This window comes from Caretta caretta, chromosome 8 (genome assembly GCF_965140235.1).
Source record: "Caretta caretta isolate rCarCar2 chromosome 8, rCarCar1.hap1, whole genome shotgun sequence".
Classification (NCBI taxonomy): Eukaryota; Metazoa; Chordata; order Testudines; family Cheloniidae; genus Caretta; species Caretta caretta.
In genome coordinates, this window is record NC_134213.1 from 47501305 (window position 1) to 47527440 (window position 26136).

At 42.4% G+C, this 26136-nt stretch overlaps 1 protein-coding gene across 5 annotated transcripts in view; it reads left to right on the forward strand.

Moving 5' to 3' along the window:
- KIFAP3 (kinesin associated protein 3) overlaps positions 1-26136 on the forward strand; it is a 142255-nt gene that overhangs the window by 80297 nt on the left and 35822 nt on the right. For 4 of the 5 annotated variants that reach the window (XM_048860267.2, XM_048860268.2, XM_048860265.2 and 1 more), the window contains exons 18-19: positions 924-1113; positions 9209-9308. In XM_048860267.2, coding sequence (XP_048716224.1) covers positions 924-1113; positions 9209-9308 — 290 coding nt within the window. Of the gene's footprint in view, positions 1-923; positions 1114-9208; positions 9309-9984; positions 10031-26136 lie in introns of those variants that run through there. The other variant, XM_075131459.1, reaches the window with a different exon arrangement.

Here is a 26136-nt window from a genome sequence, read left to right on the forward strand (position 1 = left end):
ATCCAGCTGACTAGATAAGGGAAAATTCCTGCTGGTGAGAGATTCTTTCTGGTAAGGTCTCCTAGACTGTGGTGTAATCTCCCAAGAGAAGTGATGGGAGTCTTGTCGTTTGGGATGTGGGAATGTGGGGGTGAAAGGGCTTGAGGGTACCCCACAGGGAAGAATTCCCAAGTGCTCCTTCCTGGGTCCAAAAGAGTTTTTTTGCATTTGGGTGGTGGCAGCATCTATCCATCCAAGGTCAGAGAGAAGCTGTGACCTTGGGAGTTTTATACAAGCCTGGAGTGGCCAGTATTAATTTTTAAAACCCTTGCGGGCCCCCACCTTCTGCACTTGAAGTACCAGAGTGGGGATCAGCCTTGACAATATGGGACAAGGGCTCCTGCATGTAACTTCTCCATGGCGCAATCAACAAAGTTTTTCTACAGTGGCCCATTTAGTCTTGATAGTCCTTCTTGGTGTGTGGGGAGCCCCTCTTCATGCCTAGGTTCACAAGTTCAGAGTAGGCATTTTTACAATTGTAAAGCTATCTTATAGCACGGGATACAGACATAAAAGTAAGATTAATGCATGCAGCAACATACAAGCATTTTATAGAGACTAAACACATTCTTACAAGTCTAACACCTATCTTGAACAATAATATATAGGTGAGCTGGTCTGGCTTCCAGCTATACATTTGTCAGTGCTCAGCTGACGCCTACAGACTTGGCAAGAGCTGGCACCCGGGTTGCCAATGTGTCATACGATACTTGCAACATGTTGCTTTATACAGTCAATGCACCGTCAAGTTAAACAAAGGACTTCAGTCTCCAAGGCTGTCAAACTTGTGTCTTTCACTAGCATAAAGTTCACTCATATTTACCTACAAAAACCAAATAGTTTCTCCAGTGCCTGGTTAAAAACCTGCTTGGCATTTTTAACAGGAATATGATGAGGAGTGGGCTAAGAAGATCCAGAGTGAGAAATTCCGATGGCACAACTCTCAGTGGCTGGAGATGGTAGAGAGTCGACAGATGGACGAGAGTGAGCAGTACCTGTATGGGGATGACCGCATTGAGCCCTACATCCATGAAGGGGATATTCTAGAAAGACCTGACCTTTATTACAATTCAGGTAAGATGATAGAATATATTCAGTATCTGTCCACACCTTCTCCTGTTTTAACATATCCGAACATGGGACCAGATTCTCAGCTGATTGGTTGCAGTGTAGCTGTGCTGACTTACACTAGCTGGGGATGGTTATATTACCTCATGTTATGTTGTAATGTGTGTTGTGTTATTGTGGGACTCTGAACAGCACATTCATGATCTGGCAGATCTTTACAGGAGCGCTTGAAAATGTAGTGGAGAGTAGGAGAAATAGGCTATCTACTTCACACTAGCTTATTCAGCAGGCTCATACATATGTATGTAAAACTGGCCTGATCTTATAGAATTATAGAATCATAGAACTGGAAGGGATCTCGAGGAGTCATCTAGTCCAGTCCGCTGCATGCGTGGCAGGACTAAGTATTATTTAGACCATCCCTGACAGGTGTTTGTCCAACCTGCTCTTAAAAATCCCCAATGATGGAGATTCCACAGCCTCCCTAGGCAATTTATTCCAGTGCTTAATCACTCTGACAGTTAGGAATTTTTTCCTAATGTCCAACCTAAACTACCCTTGCTGCAATTTAAGTCCATTGCTTCTGTCCTATCCTCAGAGGTTAAGAAGAACAATTTTTCTCCCTCCTCCTTGTAACAGCCTTTTACATACTTGAAAACTATCATGTCCCCTCTGTCTTCTCTTCTCCAGACTAAACAAACCCAATTTTTTCATTCTTCCCTCTTAGGTCATGTTTTCTAGACCTTTAATTGTTTTTGTTGCTCTTCTCTGGACTTTCTTCAATTTGTCCACATCTTTCCTGAAATGTGGTGCCCAGAACTGGATGCAACACTCCAGTTGAGGCTTAATCAGTGTGGAGTAGAGCGGAAGAATTGCTTCTCGTGTCTTGCTTACAGTACTCCTGCTAATACATCCCAGAATGATGATTGCTTTTTTTGCAACAACGTTACACTGTTGACTCATATTTAGCTTGTGATCCACTATGACCCCCAGATCCCTTTCCGCAGTACTCCTTCCTAGGCAGTCATTTCCCATTTTGTACGTGTGTAACTGATTGTTCCTTCCTAAGTGGAGTACTTTGCATTTGTCCTTTTTTAATTTCATCCTATTTACTTCAGACCATTTCTCCAGTTTGTCCAGATCATTTTGAATTTTAATCCTATCTTCCAAAGCACTTGCAACCCCTCCCACCTTGGTATTGTCCGCAAACTTTTTAAGTGTACTCTGTATGTCATCATCTAAATCATTGATGAAGATATTGAACAGAACCGCATCCAGAACCGATCTCTGCGGGGCCACTCGTTATGCCCTTCCAGCATGACTGTGAACCACTGATAACTGCTCTCTGGGAACAATTTTCCAACCAGTTATGCACCCACCTTATAGTAGCTCCATCTAGGTTCTATTTCCCTAGTTTGTTTATGAGAAGATCATGCAAGACAGTATAAAAAGCCTTACTAAAGTCAAGATATATCACATCTACTGCTTCCCTCCTATGCACAAGGCTTGTTACCCGGTTAAAAAAAAGCTATTAGGTTGGTTTGTCACAAATTGTTTTTGACAAATCCATGCTGACTGTTACTTATAACCTTATTATCTTCTAGGTGTTTGCAAATTGATTGCTTAATTATTTGCTCCATTATCTTTATGGGTACAGAAGTAAAGCTGACTGGTCTGTAATTTCCCGGGTTGTCCTTATTTCCGTTTTTATATATGGGCACTATATTTGCCCTTTTCCAGTCTTCCAGAATGTCTCCCATCTTCCATGACTTTTCAAAGGTAATTGCTAATGGCTCAGACGTCTCCTCAGTTAGCTCCTTGAGTATTCTAGGATGCATTTCATCAGGCCCTGGTGATTTGAAGACATCTAACTTGTCTAAGTAATTTTTGACTTGTTCTTTCCCTATTTTAGACTCTGATCCTACTTCATTTTCACAGGCATTCACTATATTAGACATCCGATTGCCACCAACCTTCTTGGTGAAAACCGAAACAAAGAAGTCATTAAGGACCTCTGCCATTTCCACATTTTCTGTTATGCCTCACACCACCTTCTTGTGCCCATAGCTGGTTTTCTTTGCAAGTGAAACCAAATAAGTTTTTATCCCTGTTAACCTCCTGGAGCTGTGCAGCTATGGAAGTTGAAGCTGGATTCTGTTTTGCCTTGCGTGTCAGTTAAGATCCAACTGTGACATATTTGTTTCTGAGGGTGATGTAAGACTTAGAAAGAACCCATCTGGATGTGCAGATCCCTGTTTTGCTGGCAGCCAGAAAAATCATCTTTTGACTTCAGGATCTGAAGAAGAGCTCTGTGTAACCTCTAAAGCTTGTTTCCAACAGAAGTTGATCCAATAGAAGATATTACCTCACCCCCTCTCATTTGTCTAATATCCTGTGACCAACACAGCTACAACAACACTGCAAATAACTGATTTGATATAAATGTCCTACACAGAGAATATATCCTAGAGATTCCTGTGGTTTCCTTCTCTCAGTAAAACCTTGCTTAAAAGCTATCTTTTTACATATTCTGGTTTCCATTTTTTATAATTTTTTCCTTAAGAAAAAGTATTTTGTCACTTGAAAATTAGAATGGCTGCGGTCACAAAAAATGATGATGTAAAAGTGGAACCTTCTTACTCTATAGACGTGGTCCCTATGTGTATGCAGTCAGTGGTTTTAAAGAAAAAATAAGTGTTTGCTAATTTTTACTCATATCAGTAATGCCCAGCCAAAAGTTCTGGGAGATGAAATGGACTCTCTTCATCTCTCACATCATTAAAGATTTTGCAGTTGCAATTTAGCTAGAAAAATAGGAATTTCCAGACTGGATCTGACCAATCCATCCAGTCCAGTGTGCTCTCTCCAGTGGTGTCTATTATCAGCTGCTTCAGAAGAAGGTGCAAGACACCCTGCGGAAGACAGTTTTAGAGTAACTTTCCCACAGGAGAAGTTTCTTCCTTAACCCTCTTTAGTTAGAGGCTGGCTAACACCCTGAAGCCTGAAGATTTATATCCCTGAAAAAACTCTTGCAGGGAGGGAAAGCCTGGTTATTCTTACCTTCTATATAAATGTGCAGTCCTTTGCTGCTGATGCATGAGCTTAGTTTGGGTTTCAGATCACAAGAAGAATTTTTAAGAAGGGTAATAATTTAAAAGACAACCCAAAAACCTTTCTGTTGTAAACTGGATACATTTTATCTGAAGTTACTGAGAGAGAATAAATATTGAAGTCCCCAATGCCAGTTTTACAGTTACTTTCAAAGTATGTCAGCACTGTAGTGTGCGGATGTACAGATTTGATTATATATGTTAGCCATAGCAATACTCATGCTTTATAGATTTATTTTTTTCCTTTTTGAACACTTTATCTAATTGCACTGAACCTATATGACAAACTCTTTGAGCAATTCATAGGATGTTACAGGGATCTCTTATTATAGCAATGCTTTTTGCACTTTCTGAAGTGAAAGATATGAAAGCATGCCCGTTGTAATCTTCCCTTTCCAGAGTTTTGCAATAGACCTTTGCTTGTTTCAGCAGACCATTTCTTTTCCCGGTAGTGTGTGTTAGGGACAGTGTGTGACCAGTAACTTTGAATTTCCTGGCTTTCAATAATTCGTGTTACAGACTTAATATTATTTGAACAAAGGTTTTTGTGTTGGAATTGATGTTTGACCGGGGGAGGAAGGGCAGATTTCCAATGATATGTTCTGCAGATGTTTGAAAAGTCTTTTTGGTTTTTTTAAGGTAGAAGAGTAAATGATTATATTCAAAATACAGATTCACTTTTTAGTTTCCTTCTGTCAAGGGCCACTAAGAGTGTGTTCTTGAACTCTGTTAGATTTATATTCTTGAAATGTGGTCAATGTACACACAATATAACTCTGAAAAGACTATGGATTATTATACCAACTGGAATCTTTTTTTACAGTTATATAGATTTCTGAAGGACTATTTGTTCATAAGTTCAAAAATCAAAACTTCATTCAGTCGGAACCAGCTTATTTATGAAAGTTCAGTATACTTTTATGGATGACCTGCTCTCTGATTGGCCGAAGCAAAATACACATCTCTTCTCTCAACCAGTAGGAATTCTGCAAATCACTAATGACATGAGTTATTATTGTGGTGCTGCATCAACACCATCACATAAAATGACTAAACCTACATTAGAATCTAAAGGGGACTCTAAAGTAACTTTCCATGAGTTCAGTGTTTCCTCAGCTTTGAATATACACATCCTTAATTTATGTCGAATATATGTAACAACAGATATTGATTAACCTGTAATTGCATTGTATGCAGCTGACACTGTGTACTTTTATATTCCTACAAATTCATACATTTGTTGTCCATAACTCCAAGCTTTATGGTTTGAATGCTAGTACTGTTGACTGAAGAAACCTTAACCTTAAGTGTGGTTACTTCAGTGTCAAAGTTAAAATGTAATGCTTTTTCCATTGATAAGGATGAAAAAAGTATTTAGATATATAACAATCCTGGTTTTGAGATATAAGTTTGACATAAAAGTTAATGTTTACAATATGAAATTACTTAATTTGCATATTTAAAATTTGAAAATATCTTTAGTGCAAAGATGCTTAGGTTCCATCTTATTTTTTTGTTTAACAATTCAGATAGAGAGAAAGAGAGACTCAATGTAAGTATTAATACAATTAATTAAATCTGTTTTCATTTGAAATATTTTACTCTATATAGCACACTTGCCTTTTGCCTGCATCTGAACAATGTGAAAAGACAGGATTATTTATTTGTCAGAATATTTTCTTGTCAGGTTCTATTCTCTCTCATGCTGTACACACATGTATGCAATTAGCTGTACGCTCTTCCACCGCATCTTACACTTCTAAAAATGCTGTCTGATCATGGCTAGCATTTTTCATTTACAATCTGTTACGTTGTCTTCAATCACTTTCCCATACACTATTATCTTCTAAATGAATCTCTGTAGCACCTCATCAAATGTCTCATGGAAATCTAGATGTGTCAGCTCTATTCCTTTTATCATTTGTCACTACATTATCTTAAAAAAAAAAATCAGGTAAATTTGTAATGCAAAGAGAGATTTGTTTGAATGCCTGAGTCGTCCTCTTTAAGCCCGTGTCTGTAAGTAACTTTCCATTGCTTCCTGCTTAGGCAACTTTAGTAGCTTTGAAACCACAGAGGTTAAGCTAAGTGGCCTGTGATTCCCTGGATCTTATCTCTTTTACTTTAAAGTGGAATGGCATTTGTTACTTCCTAGTCATTAGGAATCTCTCTGTCATCTGTTAAACTATTAAAGTATCAGTCAGAATGCATCTGTTTCTTCCATGGGTTTTTTTTTATTGGAATGCTTTCTGATCTGTAAGGCTGGGGACTCACTTTTAAACGCTGCCTCAGACTTTCGTTGTTACTGTATATTTTAATAGAGAGAGCCTTGTTTTCTCTAATAAAGCCTGGCACGTCTTACCAGGTAAAGAACTGTGCCCTTTTTATTAACAACTAATGTACCAAGAGTGTAAGAATAGCAATAATGATAAACAGTGCTTTCATTTTAACTGAAATAAATCTGGAGTGGTGGACTGACTCTGGATTTACACTGTGCAGCTTTTTCTTATCGGCTGTGGAGCTTGCCAAACCTATTGTAGCAGCCTCATTAGCCAGATTTAGAGACCTCAGACCACCATCCCATCTGGTCAGAGGGCAGTCGTCAGTGATGTGTGACACTGTCTTTGGCCATCGCCACATGTGGGATCCTCTTGTTGGCCCCAGGTATGAAGGCTCACATTGGGCCTGTCCCATTCTAAATTGATTCAGAAGGACCCATGAATGGCATGGCAAGTCAAAGCCAGGAACACGCCTGGTCGGTTCAGTTATAAGAGATTGGTCTGCAGTTGACTTCAGAAACCATTCTTCACACCACATTGACATTGCAGAGAAATCTGGGCAGGGTAGGTGGGCCCACAGTGGGTACTTCGACAACAAGCACGTTCTTGGGTCATCAAAAAAGTCTGTGTATAACGGTATGCTCGGGTTTGCCCTGATCTTCTGGCTGTAACATCCTCATGGCAGATGCATGGAGGAGTGATGTTACTTAACATAGGAAACCATGGCACTGGTGTGGGTTGAATCATCCCAGTTGCGATGCACTGTGGTTGAGTGTAGTTGTGTGTCAGCTAACTTGACATGGGCTGACTGGGGTCAGACCAGAACAAAGTATTCTGCTGCAGAGTAACATAGGGCTAAACTGAATGATCGGAGAGTTTGAAAGTTTGTTCCCCATGAAGTGGCACCCAGGGTGTTTTAGAATGTTAAGTGTCGTCACCTTAGCTGCAGTTTACCTCAGATGGCTGAGATATGTGAGAGATCTATCTAGGGTTTCTTTGAGGTAGATTGGGTGGAATTCATGTTTCAGGTGATGTCAGTCAAGAGAGATATTCAGTTCTTGGTCTGCTCTGGCATTGTGAAGATGGAACACACTCATAAATGCCTTGGTCACACGGACTACAGTATTTGGCCAACTTAATCAAATCAGAGTTTAGGACATCTTCAAGTTCTAGGAATAACCTTGCTTGGACGCCCAAGCAAATGTCATCTGCATATGTGAACATGCAGGACTGGGTGAGCAGAAGGATATTTGTGAACAGGTTGAAAAGCATTGGTGCCAGTACAGAGCCTTGTGGTAGATTGTTGGTTTCTTTTCCACATGCTAACTCTGTCTCCCATGTGGAAACATCTGTTGCAGAAAAGATCAACAATGTTGACTACCCATTCTGGGAGTGCTCTTGACAATTTGTCTAAGAGCCATGTGTTCCACGTCATGTCATATGCTGCTGTCAGATCCAGAAATATGGCTCCTGTCTTCAGGTTTTTCTGGAAACAATTTTTGCTCAGTGTTGTCAAAGCAGCACTTGATCACAGGTGCTCCAGCCTCTCCAACTCTGTTTGCTCCATGCTGAATATTGACTCCGTTTCTGGGGAAGGATGAGATGCTTCAGAACTTTGAATGGCATAGACAATGGAGATATCAGTCAATCACTTGCAACATTATGTGGGCTTTCCCCTGGTTTCAGGAGAGCAATGATTTTTAATATTCCCCATGTCTTTGAAAGTCGCTTTTCGTTGACCACACAGGTGAAGAACTGTGCCCGCCACTGGTGAGCACAAACCTTGAAGTGCTTCAAGAACTCTGGTAAAATATTGTCATAGCCAGAGCAGTGCTGCTCTTAATATCACTCAGAATTTTGTCTAACTTGGTGGCTGTGAACGGCTGTATTGCTAAGTGGCATTTCTCTGATGGAACGGACACCATTTGTCATTCTCATTTGGGGATTTTGACACATTCAACAGCTGGTGTAACTGAGAGTAAATTTCCATAATTTCCTGCTCTCTTCTGTAAACCAGGTAAGGCTGTGATTCCTTTAAGGCGTCGTAGTGACTTTATAAACACATGCACCTACTTTTACCAGTGGTGAATGTAAAAGGAACAAAGTAAAATTACTCTTAGCTAAGGAACTGTCCATTTCCTAGAGTTCCCCAGGAGCCTGTCATATGAAAATTATTTTTTATTTAGGCTAGTCTTATGAGGCATTAAACTACTGGGAAGGTGGGGGAAATCAAGTCATGAAGTTGCCTCCAGGAACAGCCTCAAAAAGAGGGTGGGGGCTAGTGGTTGAAGAATCAAGCCATAGGTTGCCTCATCATTTTTATTCCACTGACCTGGAAGTTGGTGTTTGGCTCTTTATTTACTTCTTCTCTGGTCCCAGTGCTGTGACGGAATGGGCAGGATTGGACCTTGTACATCTCTTCCAGTCCTGCTGGCAAAAGTGTGAGGGATACAGCTCTGAGCTGTGGCCCATCACAGGAGCTGTGAATTGGGCTGTGAGTGGTGAAGTCTGCTTCAGGCCCCGGTGAGTCTCTTGTCTTATTGAGCCAGGAGCTGGCCTTGTTTCTTGCAGCTTGTCTTTGATCCCTAAACTGACACAGATTGCTGACTGGAGCGTGCCTGGGATAAAGCAGCACTTGCTGTGTGGCCTGCTTTTCTGGCACCCCCAACAAGCCACTGTCTCTCAACCTCTATATTTCTTGTCTCTTCATAGATGGTCTGATAGCCCCTGATGGAGCAGTGAGTCCAGATTTCTTCAGTGATTATCATCTCCAAAATGGAGACTTAGTTGGGCAACGTCCCTTCTCCAGCAGGTAAAGCTCTTATTGGAAAGAATTTATGTAATCAGAAAATTACTAATTCAGGTTTCTTTTTAATGCTTGATTTACATTTTTTCAACTTGAGTAACTTTTTTTCCTTTCCAAAACATAAGCTTTAATAGGGTTACATTTTAAAACATACTTGGGGCAATGATTTACATCGAGAAAGCAGGTTTATGGAAATCATAGATCAAAACTTCATGGTGTTCTGTCACACTGGAGGATCCAGTTTTCCTTTTGACTTATACATTTCTTTAATACATTAATGTATGCATAGTATTTCCTGATAGCTTTCCAAAGGCAATAAAAATGGAATAGAAAACTAGAGCGCACAACTCATTACATGTTATGACAATTATTCAAACACTATTCAGGCATCATTGTTTGGAAACGTCTAAGGAGACGCTAGGGATTTGATTAACTAGCAGAATTGTTTCCAGTATTCTTAAGCTGTTAAAAATAAGTTTCTCAGCTGTCAGGATTGTTTCCTGATTTTACTCAATCTTCCCAGCTAACACTCAGCTTGATTACTGATGTCATATGCTTTGAAAATCTTGTGGATGGGTGAAAGATGTCTGTCTTTTGGCTCGACTTGTAGATTCCTGGAGCTGTTGGAGACATTTGTCTGAATTGCCCTTCTATTCTGACCTTTTCTCCCTTGTCATCTTAGCAAGCTGTTCCAATTTGGATCTCTGGACTGACTTTGTTCACAAGGTCAAATAAGAAAACTCCCATTTCAGAGAAGAAGATCCTTCCTTGTTCTTCATGGCATCTGTAGGGTTTAGGAAAGTCTTTATTTTATGTCAGGTTTCAGAGTAACAGCCGTGTTAGTCTGTATTCGCAAAAAGAAAAGGAGTACTTGTGGCACCTTAGTGGTCACTTTGGATAAGCTATTACCAGCAGGAGAGTGAGTTTGTGTGTGTGGTTTTTGGAAGGGGGTGGAGGGGGTGAGAAAACCTGGATTTGTGCTGGAAATGGCCCACCTTGATTATCATACACATTTTAAAGAGAGTGGTCAGTTTGGATGAGCTATTACCAGCAGGAGAGTGACTTTGTGTGGGGGGCGGAGGGTGAGAAAACCTGGATTTGTGCTGGAAATGGCCCAACTTGATGATCACTTTAGAAAGCTATTACCAGCAGGAGAATGGGGTGGGAGGAGGTATTGTTTCATGGTCTCTGTGTATATAATGTCTTCTGCAGTTTCCACAGTATGCATCCGATGAAGTGAGCTGTAGCTCACGAAAGCTCATGCTCAAATAAATTGGTTAGTCTCTAAGGTGCCACAAGGACTCCTTTTATTTTATGTGACATGTATGCCAAATTATGACAGATAGGCATGTGTGATAATACACTCCAATAGAAGGATGTACTTCGTTCACAGTATGGTAATCCTGTGGAATTCACTTCTACAAGAAGTTATTGAGACATGCTTCCACCCTTTCTTGACTTTTATTTTTTTCTTCCCCCAATAATAACTAATAACTTTAGTATCTTTATGTAAAGTCTGAACAAATCCCAACATGTAGGGCAGTGGTGTAATCTGTTTTGGGAAATTCTGTGATTACTACCTAAAATCATCTGTTGAGAAACAGTTGAGTTGGACTAGGTAATTGCTCTCCTTTCCCGAGGAGAACCTCTTAGAAAGCATGCAGGTTTTTTCCCCTTTATACACCTTCCTATCTGAAACCTCACCTGCATGTCTATTTGACATTGCTCTTTAAGGAGCACTCCAGTTCAGTGCTAGCCCCTTCTGCTTCCTTGCAGCTTGACTGGGGGAGGGATTCTTGACACAGAAATTTCAGCAAGCCCAGCAAACACAAGGGTTGACAATTAAATGACTTCCCAAGCTTGACTCTGCTAAGACTGGATTCAGAGTAGCATCCGTGTTAGTCTGTATTCGCAAAAAGAAAAGGAGGACTTGTGGCACCTTAGAGACTAACCAATTTATTTGAGCATAAGCTTTCGTGAGCTATAGCTCACTTCATTGGATGTAGCTCACGAAAACTTATGCTCAAATAAATTGGTTAGTCTCTAAGATGCCACAAGTACTCCTTTTCTTTCTGCTAAGACTGTTCTGCAAAATCTTTCTTACGTAGTGGTGACTTTTTTACTATATATTTTTTTAAAAGTGAAAGCACTTGTGATACAGTTGTGATTTATTTATTTATTTTAAAATGTATATGTCTATTAAAGCCCATGAGTGATGGAGAAACTGAAGAAAAGGGAAGCCAGGTGCAACCTCTGGAGTCCTAGGGTATTTCCATACCACAATCAGGGGGCATGATTGCATGCAGCACATGTAGACGTCTATACCTGACTTGCTTTAATATGGCTAACTTGGGTACCTGTTGCAGTGAAGCTGTAGTACCATGGACAAGCCCACCTGGAATCCTGGGTAATTATTTGGGCAGCTATCCTGCACAGAAGCATGTGCTGCTGCTGCTTCACTGCTGTGACAACCAAGCTAGTTAGATTAAAGCTTTTGGATGTGCTACACGAGTTGAAATCACATCTCTGATTGGAGGGTAGGCATACTCATGGAGTGTGGCTCACAGCCATTCTCAACTTTAATATGGAGATCTGGCCCATGGAAATGACAGAGTGCAGTTATCAATCTTGATGAGCCAAGATCTAGATGGAATGTCATTAGAGAGAGAGAGAGAGAGACTATCCCCAATGTCTGCACGTTCCTATTAAAGATGAAGATGGCTGCGGTCTGCTTTGTTTTTGGGAAACTAAGAATAGCCCCATCAAGATCTTGTCACTTTGCCAATGAAGCCCTTGGTTGGGAAAAGTCTGGGCATCCTTGAGCTACATTAGATTGCTGAACCTTGCATTTCAAACTTCTGTTGAAATGTATGTTTTTAAGGCTTTGAATCTGGTCTCCTTCCAGCAAATGAATGGCAAAATTACATCAAATATATTTTAAAAATAAAACGTATTTGTAGAACGTCCTTGTTCATAACCACAACGCATTAAAGTCGGGGACCCATTTAAATGAAAAGAATAAATACAAATTACAAATCTTGGTAACAGCCCTTTGTGCAGGGCGCAGGCAAATACATTCTGATTTCTAATTAAAATTCTGTTTCTGGGAGTGCTTTTCAATATGATTGTCCCTGGAGTTATCTGCCGTATAAGGAGACAACCTAATTGGAAACAGCATGTACTGTTACAAATGTTCTGTCCCATTTACAATACAGAGGGTCAGAATTGTTTGTTAGAATGGAGGCAGGCAGTCGGACAGAGAATCCTAGTTTTCAGACATGTCATTATCGTTTTGAACTTCTTGGCACCAAGAGCCAGGATTTCCTGATGCTTAGAGCTAATGTGAAATGGTTTAGTGCTCCGAGGCATGAGCAACAGAATTGCCAGTCCCATGAGTTTGGAGATTTCAGCCTCCCCAAATTTTAACTGGTGTTGGAAGGTAAAGCCATATTTGCTATAGAGCCTAATTAAAAATAATAGCAGCTAGTCAGGGTTCTTTTCATGTATTATATAGTGTACATTTCATCCATACCATAACATAATTCTGGAGTATTTTTATGCTTTCATTTTAAAGCTAACAAGAACCTTATGTTAAGAATTTGGAGGGGGGAGAAACCAGTTCCAGCTTTTAATAAACCAGTTTCTTGTTATAAAAATGATTCATTTTTCTACTAATTATTGGATAGTTTTCATAAACTAGTTTAGTTACTGGGAGAAGGAATGGCCAGCTGCTGAAATGATACATATTTACATGTGCTTTGAGTCTGTTTGCATGAAACATATTTTTATTTGTTGTGCTTTCTGACTGGTTTAGATGTTCTGGAATGAATAGGAAGAGTTCAATTCACTTGATGATGGGGGTGCTGTGGGAAGGGTCCAGATCTATCCAATTAAGACCATCCTGTAAAATCTGAGGCAAGTGATAACATTAAGCTGAAACTGAGTCAATACCATTGGCTGTGAAGAATCCACATTTTCCTTCTCCTTTCTATAGCAATATCGCAGAGACTCCTAAAACTCTACATGTCCTATTGCCATGAGGCTATTTCCTACAATTACAGCATGGTGTACAAAAGCGTACAGGACATAAAGACAAAGTCCTTGCCTCAAGGAATTTATAATCTACGTAAACCATACAAATCAGATACAAAGGGTTCATTTTCCCATGACTTTGCACCTCTAATGAGCGCTTGCATGCATGATAACAGGCCCAATTGGTATCGGTGCCCACGGTGTAATTGTAAAAGAAGGCCCTAATAGGGCTTAAGTGAGTTGTGGTAGCCAACAGTTACACCTGGCCTGAGGGATTTGGTGACGACATGGCCAAAGAAATGGGCCCACCATGAAATGTTCAAAAGGGCACAGCTGGGCTCAAGCTGTCACCTCTGCACCAAAAGTTTCCAGCATAAGCTGTATCTGATAACTGCACGAGATGACCCAACCTACACCAGCTGCACCAGAGGCAAAGAGGCATTCATCTGACAAACAGTTTGAGGTTGCAGCACACTCCAGCTGAGGGTCAAGGGCAACCTCTGCCTCTTGAGTATCATCAATAAATTTTCATCAGTACTGCATGAGAAAACACAAGAGGAAACTTGTTAGTCAAAGCAGGGCCCAATGCTGTAGCCACATAGGATGAGCGCAGCCAAACAAATAGCCACTATAAAACAACTGACTTCCTCTCAGTACTCAACTACTGTGGTCTGGGCTCTGTTCCAGTAGACACTGGGACTGCAGACCTACAGCTGCTGAGGTTCACTTATTCAAATAGGTCAGTTATTGAGCCAAGAGCTTAACTGGAATCTAAACTGGATTAGATACTTTTAGGCACCTGGCCTGTGTGCCCTAAAGCATAGGACAGGCATGTCTCATTCTAATGTAAATCCAAGAAATAAATATGAATAAGGACAGCCACAGATCCATTAGATTGGATGTAAAATGTTAAGGGCATAAATTGTCTGTCATGGGGTTTCTTGTGCTTTCTTCTAAAGCATCTGATACTGACCACTGTCAGAGACAGGAATACTGGGCTAGATAGATCAATTCCTATGTCAGAGTATAAAACTCCTTGAAGGGACACTGTAAATGCTCCTAGGCTAAAATTGGATTACCACTTCCGCTGTATTTTGGGTTGGTCACCTGCTGCCCTCTCTGTCCGTCTCCCCATCCAGAAGCTTTGGCAAGCAGAATCTTTGTCAATTTCAGTGCCTGTCTGGTTGGAGGAGACCGTGTCAGGACAGCACAGCATCTATTCCCTTGTGTCACCATTGTAAATGAACTCTCATTACACATTAACATGTGGTAGGTCACCCAACTAAGAAGTTGGCATTTTAGCAATGTGACAGCCCTGATTTTAGGGACCCAATACATTTTGGAAGAGCAGCCCAGAACTAAAGATGGTGCGTTTCAGGTAAGTTAGTTTGTGAGCTTAACATCCAGTTGAAAGACCTGTGTTTTCATAGTCATTGAGGTGAAGGCTAGAAGGGACCACCAGTTCATCTGACCTCCTGCATACCACAGGCCACTAGCACCACCCCCACACCAAGCCAACAACCAGAATTGAATCTAAGGCCAGGTCGACACTACCGTGGTAAATCGATCTAAGCTACACTACTCCAGTTATGTGAATAATGTAACTGAAGTCAACGTAGTGAGATCCACTTATCGCGGTGTCGACCAGGAGACACTCTGCCACCGACTTAACTTACACTTCTCGGGGAGGTGGAGTACAGAAATGAATGGGAGAGCACTTTCCCACTGATTTAGCACCTCTTCACTAGACCCACTAAATCGATGCTGCTGCATCAATTGCAGCAGCACCAATTTAGCTCCGTAGTGAAGATGTGCCCTAAGTGTTACACTCCTCAGGATACTAAAGTATGGTGAGCCACAGGCAGAGAACAGGAGGAGCTGAGGTGCACCAAAGACAGAGGCCCCTGAAATGGCAGGGACTTACCCAGATATACAAGCTTTTTAATGGAACTATGTCCTTGTGCATGGTGCATATTTTTAAGGAATATTTTTAATATAACACAATAAAATAGTGACAAACCTAGAGATGCTGCATGCACATTTTCCTCCAAGCTTTGCTGCGCCAGAATGCAAACAGATCTCGGGGATATATTTTCCATTCAACTGAAAATACATGGCTGAAGGAGGTTGTTTTAACAGCTTGTATCCAGGTTTTTTTCATTTGCTATGAATAGATTTTTTTCCTCTTGAAGTGCTGGTCCCTATTGTATTCCACTATGGGTTACCCATGCGCACTGTGTGTGTGGAGCCAGAGAATTTGGAAGTAGCATCCGTTGGTCTGTGCATACGCCCTGGCTCACCTTGTGTGTCTGACCGAGAGGAAAAAGGGTAGGGTGCACTGACCGCCTCCTCAGTTACTTCTGACCGCTGCATGGCTCAGGTCGGAACCTCTCTGTGTCTGTGTCATCCCTTAAGATAAGATTTAGCTTCCTAAATAGTTTTTAGTATCTTGTACAGCTTATAGTTATAGTATTTTTCATAGATTTTAGTGTTAGAGGGGAAAGTGTTCCCCCAAAATATTAATCTATTTTGTACGGGCACTGGACTATGCCCAGGACTATGCCCAGGACTCCAGGCTTCAAACTTGTACTTCCTGCCTTCAGTGCTTCTCGGTCAGTGATGACTACCAGCGCTGCCTGTACTGCCTCAGGGAAGCTCACATTGCAGCAAGGTGAGGTATCTGCTGCTTGTTCCCCAGCTGTACCTGAGAAGGGTGGGAACTCGGACTTCAAAAACACCTCATGGAAAAGGCCATGAGGCCTCAATCGGACCCGGCCAGGGAACCCACTCCCTTCTTCCCCCCACCCCCCCAATACATTGGCCTGATTCAGCAAGGAGTTAGCCTCCTGCTGCTAAGTCCAACACTGGTGCCAGAGAATCTACCCCCATAAATCCACTGCAGGGTCTTCTCAGGAACCCAGGAAGCACTCTCATAGAGGTAAGTTTTCCTTGAAATCCACTTCAAAGAAGTCTGATTCGGCTCTGAGCAAGCCCAGCACCTCAGCCCAAGAAGACTTAGGACATCTTAAGTCCAAGAAGCTTGACAAGAAAGCCCATATAAACATCAGGCTCCATCAGTGCTGGAACACAACCTATTGGTACTGTCTTCATCGACACCTCCCAAACCTTGGGATCTGTTGGCACTGATGAAGATGGTTCAACACCTACCTGCAGCACCATCTTCAACAGCACCCTCTCAGGCGCCGATGGTTTGGGTGGAGACATCCCCTCTCACAGCAGTGAGAACTGGGTTCCATGCCATTCCACAGGACATCTTTGCACTCCCGGATCTGAAATCCCCTCGATCGGGTCCATTCCTTTCCAGAGATGTCATAGCACCACTTGGGAATTGACCGCTCAGAGAGGTTTATCGCCTTTTCCTTCCTTGAAATACAACTTCCTTTCAGCGTCACCGATGGTACCGCCTCTGGAACAGGAATCAACTTTCTCTTCATTGAAAGATTCTGAACCACCCTACATGTCCTCTGCCATCAAAAAGACTTACATCAGCTTGGGACCAACCTCTGCATTGAGCTTGGAGCTGCTGGCACCCCATGTCTCCCTTTAGACACTTCCTACTGGCCACATTCATACATTCATAGACTTTAAGGTCAGAAGGGAGCATTATGATAGTCTAGTCTGATCTGTACAACACAGGCCACAGAATCTCACCCACCCACTCCTGTAACAAACCCCTAACCTATGTCTGAGCTATTGAAGTCCTCAAATCATGGTTTAAAGACTTCAAGGTGCAGAGAATCCGCTAGCAAGTGACTCGTGCCACACGCTGCAGAGGGAAGCGAAAAACCCCCAGGGCCTCTGCCAATCTGCCCTGGAGGAAAATTCCTTCCCTACCCGAAATATGGCGATCAGCTAAACCCTGGGCATGTGGGCAAGACTCACCAGCCAGACACCCAGGAAAGAATTCTCTGTAGTAACTCAGATTCCACCCAATCTAACATCCCAGATGTTAAGAGCCCTGGGACCATGTCAAGGTTCCTCCCCCACTCTGAACTCTAGGGTACAGATGTGGGGACCTGCATGAAAAACCTCCTAAGCTTATCTTTACCAGCTTAGGTCAAAACTTCCCCAAGGTACAAAATATTCCCCCCGTTGTCCTTGGACTGGCCGCTACCACCACCAAACTAATACTGGTTACTGGGGAAGAGCTGTTTGGATGCGTCCTTCCCCCCAAAATACTTCCCAAAACCTTGCACCCCCACTTCCTGGACAAGGTTTGGTAAAAAGCCTCACCAATTTGCCTAGGTGACTACAGACCCAGACCCTTGGATCTTAAGAACAATGAACAATCCTCCCAACACTTGTACCCCCCCCCCCCTTTCCTGGGAAATGTTGGATAAAAAGCCTCACCAATTTGCATAGGTGACCACAGACCCAAACCCTTGGATCTGAGAACAATGAAAAAGCATTCAGTTTTTTACAAGAAGACTTTTAATAAAAAATAGAAGTAAATAGAAATAAAGAAATCCCCCCCTGTAAAATCAGGATGGTAGATATCTTACAGGGTAATTAGATTCAAAAACATAGAGAACCCCTCTAGGCAAAACCTTAAGTTACAAAAAAGATACACAGACAGAAATAGTTATTCTATTCAGCACAATTCTTTTCTCAGCCATTTAAAGAAATCATAACCTAACACATACCTAGCTAGATTACTTACTCAAAGTTCTAAGACTCCATTCCTGTTCTGTCCCTGGCAAGAGCAGCATACAGACAGACACAGACCCTTTGTTTCTGTCCCTCCTCCCAGCTTTTGAAAGTATCTTGTCTCCTCATTGGTCATTTTGGTCAGGTGCCAGCGAGGTTACCTTTAGCTTCTTAACCCTTTACAGGTGAGAGGAGCTTTCCCCTGGCCAGGAGGGATTTCAAAGGGGTTTACCCTTCCCTTTATATTTATGACAGACCAATACTCCCCTGCAGAGTTGATCAGGTCTGCTAGAGAGTCACTCCTTGCATCCCATAGGAGGCAGCACTCAGGATCCTTCAGAGGAGGAAAAGCAATCAATATGCACCAGATCTGGCAGTTCTAACGGAACCAACACGACTGCCATCTTCGTCTTTGGACAAAGTGGTAATCCCTATGTCTCCTTCCCCTCTGATGAATTCAGGCAGTTCCAGGATCATCTTTGTAGAGTTACTGGTGAACTACATATTCCTCTTGAAGAGGTTCAGGAATCCTAGCACAAACTCCTTGACATCCTCCACCCATCTGGATCCAACAAAATAACACTTCCTGTTAATGAAACTATAATGGAGCCAGCTAGGACTATTTGTCACACCCCCGTCACCTGCGGTTTCATGCTCAAGAAGTTGGAAAGACGCTATTATGTGCCGGCCAAAGGGACTGAATTTTTTTTCTTCTCTCTCCCCGGACTCTTTGGTAGTCCAAGGAGCTTCCAAAAGGGCTAGACAGCAACACTCCCAATCTACTCCTAAGGACAAAGAGTGTAAGCGCCTAGCCTTATGGGGAGAAAGGTCTTCTTGGATCTAGACTCCAGTTCAGGACAGAATCATAGGACTGGAAGGGACCTCGAGCAGTCATCTAGTCCAGTCCCCTGAACTCATGGCAGGACTAAGTATTATCTAGACCATCCCTGACAGGTGTTTACCTGCTAATAGCCAATTACCAGGCACTAATATCCAGGTATGACTTTGTGAACTACTCCAAGTTTATAGAGTTCACTAATAGTCTGCCACAACAGGACAAAGCTTGTTTCCAGTTGAGAGATGAGGGCAAACTAATAGCAAAGACTGCTCTCCAATCCACAGTTGATGCTGCTGACACTTCGTCAAGAGCCATGGCTACTGCTATTGTTATATGCAGCATGTCAGGGCTCCCTAGAGAGACCCAGAACACTGTGGAGGTCCTCCCCTTTGATGAATCACAGTTATTCAGTCAGAAGATGGACAATTCCCTCCATACTCTCAAGCTACCCTTTGCGCTCTGGGGATATATACACCTGTCCCCATGAGGAAGTTCCTTTGATAATTGCCTAGACCTAGACCCACGGCTCAACAATTTTTTCATTAGAGGCCCTACGAACCGTCACACACAAGGCAGAAGATTCAAAGGACCCACTTCCCTGCACCTTCAGCAATAGGCTTGGCATCCTAATCTCAACCCTCGGTGAGGCACTATTTTTGATGGGACCTTGAGAGCTGAAAGCCACTAAATCCAACATTGCCCAATCTTCACATGCCATTTGGAGGTCATCTAGCATTCTTTCTCAGCACCTGGAGTGCAATAAGAATAGACTAGTGGGTGCTGAATATCATCCATTCTGATCTCATACAATTGAGTTTGCATCCATATCTCTTCCACAAGCCTCTTCCCCTTTGGGGATCACTCTCACAAGACAATTCTCAAGCAAGAGGTGGACTCCCTATTATAGCAAAGAGCGATAGAACAAGCCCCCCTCCCCGCCCAATACTAAGTGAGCAGCTTTTCCTTGACATATTTCCTTATACCCAAAAAGAAGGACAGAGGGAGACCAGTTCTCAACCTCCACCACCTCAACCACTTCATTCACAAATTCAAGTTTCATATGGTCACAATGGCCTCTATAATGCCATCCCTAGAAAAGGACATGTAGTTAACAGCTCTGGATACTTTCATGTAGATATTCATCCTGCTCACAGATGCCTCGTCAGATGCATGGTGGGCTCCAATAATTTTCAGTACAGAATGCTCCCTTTCGGCATGACAACCACCTCCAGAGTCTTCACCAAAGTGTTCTCAGTAGTGGCAACTCATGTCAGACACCTCAATCTCATTGTATTCCCATGTCTTGACAACTGGCTCCTTGTTGCTAAGTCATGCCAGAAGGCCCATGCATCAACTCTAATGATGCTACACCACCTCTCTTCCCTGAGCGGGTCAGTCTAAATGCCAAAAAATCTGTTCTCGCTTCCACAGTCTCTGGACTTCATCAGCACCACCCTGGATTTGGTCACTGCAGGGGTATACGTGCCCACAGACAGATTTCAGACCATGAACGATGATATAGCCCAGATCACAAACAGCCCTCGAGTACCAGTCAAGACATGCCTCTCTCTCCTAGGTCATATGACCTCATGCACTCATGTCACTCCATTTGCAAGACTCCACCGTCATTGCCTTCAAGCATGGCTTCAGTCGTTATACTCTCCAGACCACCACCCAATGAACTTCATTGTAACAATTTCTGCCAAGGTGGTTTCTTCCCTATGTGATGAACAAATCCTCAACAGGTATGTGTGGGCATCTCCTGTCCTCCCTCCTCTCCAGACAGCACCATTACCACAGGCACATCTCTTTTTGGTTGGGGAGCTTACATGGTCAGCCAAACAAGACATGGCACCTGGACACCCTGGGAGTCCAGGATGCACATCAGCATTCTGGAGTTATGAGCAGTCTAGAAGACATGCAAGGCTTTTCTTCCATTCATCTGCACCTACCACATCCTGATACTGTTGAACAACATGCTGACCTTTTTCTACATCAACAAGCAGGGAGGAGCGAGATCTGTCTCCCTGTGTGCGGAAGCAGTCAGCTTGTGGAACTGGTGCATCAGCAACCAAATCAACATATCAACAGCCTACCTTACCAGAAAATGCAATACATTCACAGACTCTTTCAGCAGGCATTTTTCAGCCAACCATGAGTGGGAAATTCATGACTCGGTACTATGCAATATCTTTAATCTATGGGGAACCCCAACCAGGGATCTGTTCTCCTCCATAACGAACAGAAAATGCATCACATACTGTTCAAGAGGAGCAATAAGTTACCACTCCCCAAGGTGATGCTCTACTTGTTCTTGGTCAGATCACCTGAACCATGCATTCTCTCCACTATTGCTCCAGACAAGAGTTCTATTCAAAATCCAGCAGCACAAGGAATGGGTTATCCTGATCGCTCCTTACTGGCCCAGACCGTTTTGGTTCCTGAATCTCCTGTGCATGTCATCCTGACTACCAATCGCCCTCCCAACGTTTTCTGAGCTCCTGACCCATGGCTAGATCAAGCACCCCGATCCATATTCACTTCACCTCAGGGCTTGGTTTTTGGATGGGCATCATCCTTAGCACACTCATGTTCCACAGCCGATGAGACATACTTTCTAATAGAAGGAAGGATTCCACTAGACAGTGTTACCTGGCTAAGTGGAGATATTTTTCTTCTTGGGAGCATCAAAGGACCATTTTTCCAGAAAATGCAGATATCCCTCTCATTTTAGACTATATCCTTTCTCTAAAGACATCAGGCCTATTCATCAGCTCCTTATGAGTCCACCTGGCAGTGATTAGAGCATACCATCCTCCTTCCCAGGGTTACCTAGTCTTCACTCACCCACTGACCACTTTCCACCTATTCACAAGCCTGCCCCTCAGTAGGACTTGAATCTTGTTCTCTCAGCACTCACAAGGCCATCCTTTGAACCTCTAGCTTCCTGCTCCATGTCCCTTCCTCTCTCCATGAAGCCATCACCTCAGCCAGAAAGGTTGGTGAGCTTTGAGCGATGATGGCAGATCTTCCTTAAACTGTATTCCATAAAGATAAAGTTTTGTTACGTTTATACCTTGAATTCACCCCCAAGTTTCTTTTGGAATTTCACTTGAACCAATCAATCCACTTATCTGTGTTCTTTCCTAAATCTCACACTTCCTCGGAGGAACAAACACACCGTGCCCTTGATGTCTGGCAGGCTTTGGCCTTTAACCTACACAAAACAAGACCAATCAGGAAGTCCCAGAAACTATTCATCACTGTAACAGAAAGAATCGGGGGATAAGCAACCTCTACCCAGAGGATCTCCAAATGGATCTCTGGCTGCATTCTACTCTATCAACTAGTGAACTTTCCCCCTTGTGTTGTCCTCCCCCCTAGAGTAAGAGCTCAATCCATGAGAGCACAAGTAGTGACTATGGCATCGCTTCAGGAGATATCCCTCCTTGATATCTATAAAACAGCCATGTGGGGCCCCATTCACACCTTTGCGAGACACTATGCCATAGTCTAGGACTCCTCTGCTGATGCCTCCTTTGGAACGGCTGTCCTTCACTCAGTCCTACTATCTATATCCTCGCATCCTCCTACTACTTAAGTACTGCTTGATTACCCACAGTGGAATACAATAGGGATCATCACTTGAAGAAGGGGAGGTTACTCACCAGTAACTGGAGATTCTTCAAGATAACTGGAGATTCCCTATATGTACGCCACTACCTGCCCTCCTTCCCCTCTGCTTTGGATCTCCTCTTGAATCACGGTGGAGAAGGAACTGGAGAGGCGGTCGATCTTATCCTTATCCCCTTTGTAGAAAGTACAAGGTGAACATGGGCAGACCAGCAGACACTCCTTTCAAATTCTCCGGCTCCAGGTGCATAGTGCGCATGCGTAACCCATACCAGAATACAGATAGGGGCCATGCATCTTTAAGAAGCTCCAGTTATAGGTGAGTAATCTCCCCTTCTGTGATTTAGATTTCCAGCTTTGAATCGCAATACCATCTTCCAGAAACTGATGGGCATTAGGCAGCAATTGGAAATTTTCATGTTATTAAATCTAAATTCAGGACTCTTGGTTCTGATAAAACTTTCACTCTGTATTAAGAGCTTATTGCAGCAGCAAAAAGCAAAAAAACTCCCCTTTGACTAATATGGTGACAATGTAGTGTCTGAGTTGAAGGAGAGAGAAGATATCTGAAAGATGTGTTCAGGATTATATGCCATTTGTTCGTTTATCTGCATTCAAATGTTAACGACACACTAGAGCTTAATGACTTTCTGGTTCCAGGCAAAATTGTCATAACTAAATATCTTGTAATGGAGACTTCCATGGGATTCTTTTTTCCCTGCAGGAAAAGACAACTTTTTAACATAGCCTGACGAAGTTTAGGTAATGGCACAATTTAGTGTTTAGTAAGTGCCAGTTGCTTGTAAATATTGAGAAACTGGGAATTCTGACTAAGCTATATGTAATGTTAGACAAATAACTAGGAATGCTGAAAGTAGCCCCAGCTTTCAATTTTTCTTGCAGAAGAACTTCATGAAATACCCTTTTCTCCAATACAGGCTCCTGTAACCCTGGACAAAATGTAGCAGAGCTGCCAGAGCACAGCCTTCCCTTTCTTTTTCATTGAGACAAGGATTTCTGTATACATGTTGATCCTGTATGTGCACTAACAAATGTAGTTTCATGGGGTGGCCGTCTATCTCGATACCTAAGTGGACGATTGTCTAGATTTAAAGCCAGGGAATTATAGCTGTTTCTTTTCTTGCTCTGATGGATCATGTGGAGAACTGGGAACCAGAAACTCTTCCGCTCTGCACTGACTTCGCTCAGGCCTGGTCTACACTTAAGTTAGGTTGACATAGCTACATAGATCAGGGATGTGAAAAATCCATATCGCTAACAATATAGCTGTTCCAGCCGAACCCTCAGTGTAGATGCAGCTATGATGACTGAAGAATTCTTCCATCAAGGTAGCTACTGTTGTTCAGGGGGGTGGTGCTCTACAAAGAGGGAAAAACCCATTCTGTTGTCATAGGCTGTGTCTACATTACAGAGTTGTACCAGCATAGCTACGGTGACATTGCTATCCTGGTATAGTCACGTAGTGTAGACATACCCTTAAACTCTGCCTCCTTTTTTAAGGGTGTATAGTAAAGAGTCACTTATTAAATGTCCATAAAAGTGCTTTGAAAATGATAACTAAATAGTACATCCCTACATGTGCATACGCAAATATCCCCCACATTTAATTCCTTTTAGCCCTGGCAGTTGTAGCTACATTCTTTTGTTTCAGTTAGACTTATGCAAGACAGCCACACCATCCTTGCACCATACATTTACATAGCACTATAGCTTGGATTTGGCCTCTGAGGAGGAGCCCTGCTTCAGTCTCTGTCCTGCAGAATCTGTTTCTTAAGCAGGGGAGCCCACACCCACGGAGGCCAGAAGGGGGATCATTCTAAAATGGTTTTATCTTTTGTGTGTAAAGCCTACAGTATTGAGGCATTGACTTTTCAGTCATATTCTGGTTTTTGGGATTGGTTAATTTTTTTTTTCCTTGGGGTCTTCACTTCCTGCCAATTCAGCAACTGACCAGAAGGTTACAGGTTACTTCTGAAAGTGACAGGCTAATGCATTGGTTTAGTATGGGCAGGCAAAGCAAGCTGCCACACCCAGCTTAGCCAATGTACTTGCAGGCCTGCCTGGCAGCCTTCCTAAGCAGAGGCTGCCCCATTGGGTGTGGTTTGGTGACATGGACCTATGTATTGGAGACTTCCTAAAATTAACAAGCACTTGTGGTCCAAGTCAGACTTAAAGCCGAATCTGGACCAGTGATAGTCTAATGTACCCACGTACCTGTTGCCTATTAGGAATCCACGAAAGCTTATGTCCAAATAAATCTATTAGTCTTTAAGGTGCCACCGGACTCCTTGTTGTTTTTTTGGATACAGACTAACACGGCTACTCCCTGATACTAGTAGCCACGATTGTGGATGCAAGCGGTTGTACTAAGATCAGGCATCCATTTTCTTTTCTTTGTGGGTGGGGTGGTCTCATAATTACTGGGTGAGGTTCTTTGGCCTGTCTTATGGAGGTCAGCCTAGATGATCTAATGGTCCCTTCTGGCCTTAAGATCTATGAAATAATGCCAAGGCACTAAGTAGATTTTGAGAGTGAGATTTTGAAAAGCACTGTGCACTGACCTCAAACTGCTCCCATTGAAGTCAATGATAAAACTTCAGTTGATTTCAGTGGAAGCAGAGTTAAGCCAACACTGAGCATTTATGAAAACCCCTCCTTGAATTTCTAAAGAGGGTAGATTGTTATAAATTGCTAAAATCTGCATGTAAGTAGAAAGTAAATATAAAAATGGCCTCTATTCCTATGCTGCTGCTGTGGACATTGTGTAAATCTTGCATGTAGAGTAGTTACTTCATTAACTAAAGCCTCCTTTACCACATGAGAAGGAGAGATGATGCACAGCTGTAAAATGGGATGGTAGATGGTCTTATACTGTAATCATAAGACTGGGAGTCAGGAGGTGTAGCAAAGCAGAAGGAGACCACACAGTGAATCTGTAGGCTCTGAGGCAAGTCACATACAGTCTCTGTACCTTTTGTTTCCCCACCTATAAAGTAGGGATAATGCTTACCTGCCTTGCTGGTGGGGTGTAAGGCTGCATGTATTAATGATCTTAAAAAAATTGTCCTTGAATAGAATAAACTAAAGTTATATTAATTATATGACTTCACCATGGTGGTGTTTGTGTTTTACATTTCCATGTTACCGTTTTTGCTTCATTTAAACTTGATTAACAAGTGACACTTCTTTGCCCTTGAAATGCATTCAGCAGAGTAATATTCAGCTTCTACATTTGGACACTATTCAATTTGCAGTTCCCAACGAGAACTGAGTTAGGTTTTATTAGTAAATTGGGCCCATAACGTTGTAGCCAGGTTTTTATTAGTTTATCACACATCAGCATTAGCAAGTTGTAAATCCCACTCAGATGAACAAGAAAAAGACCTTAAAGAGATGCCCAGAACTAGTGAAGTTTCTGGAGTAAAAGGTTTTTATCCTGGAAAAATACTCAAATGTTAACAAAGTCAAATATATATTTAACATATTCTAGTATAAGATCGGCTGAGTGGGGTCACGAGGCCACACCAAGTTTGACATATTTTCATATTCCCTTAGGTCTGACTGGATATTGTAAATTTACGTGACATTAACACCAACCTGTTCCTAGAAGCACCAGCAAGGAACTTGGTCCATTGTTGGGAT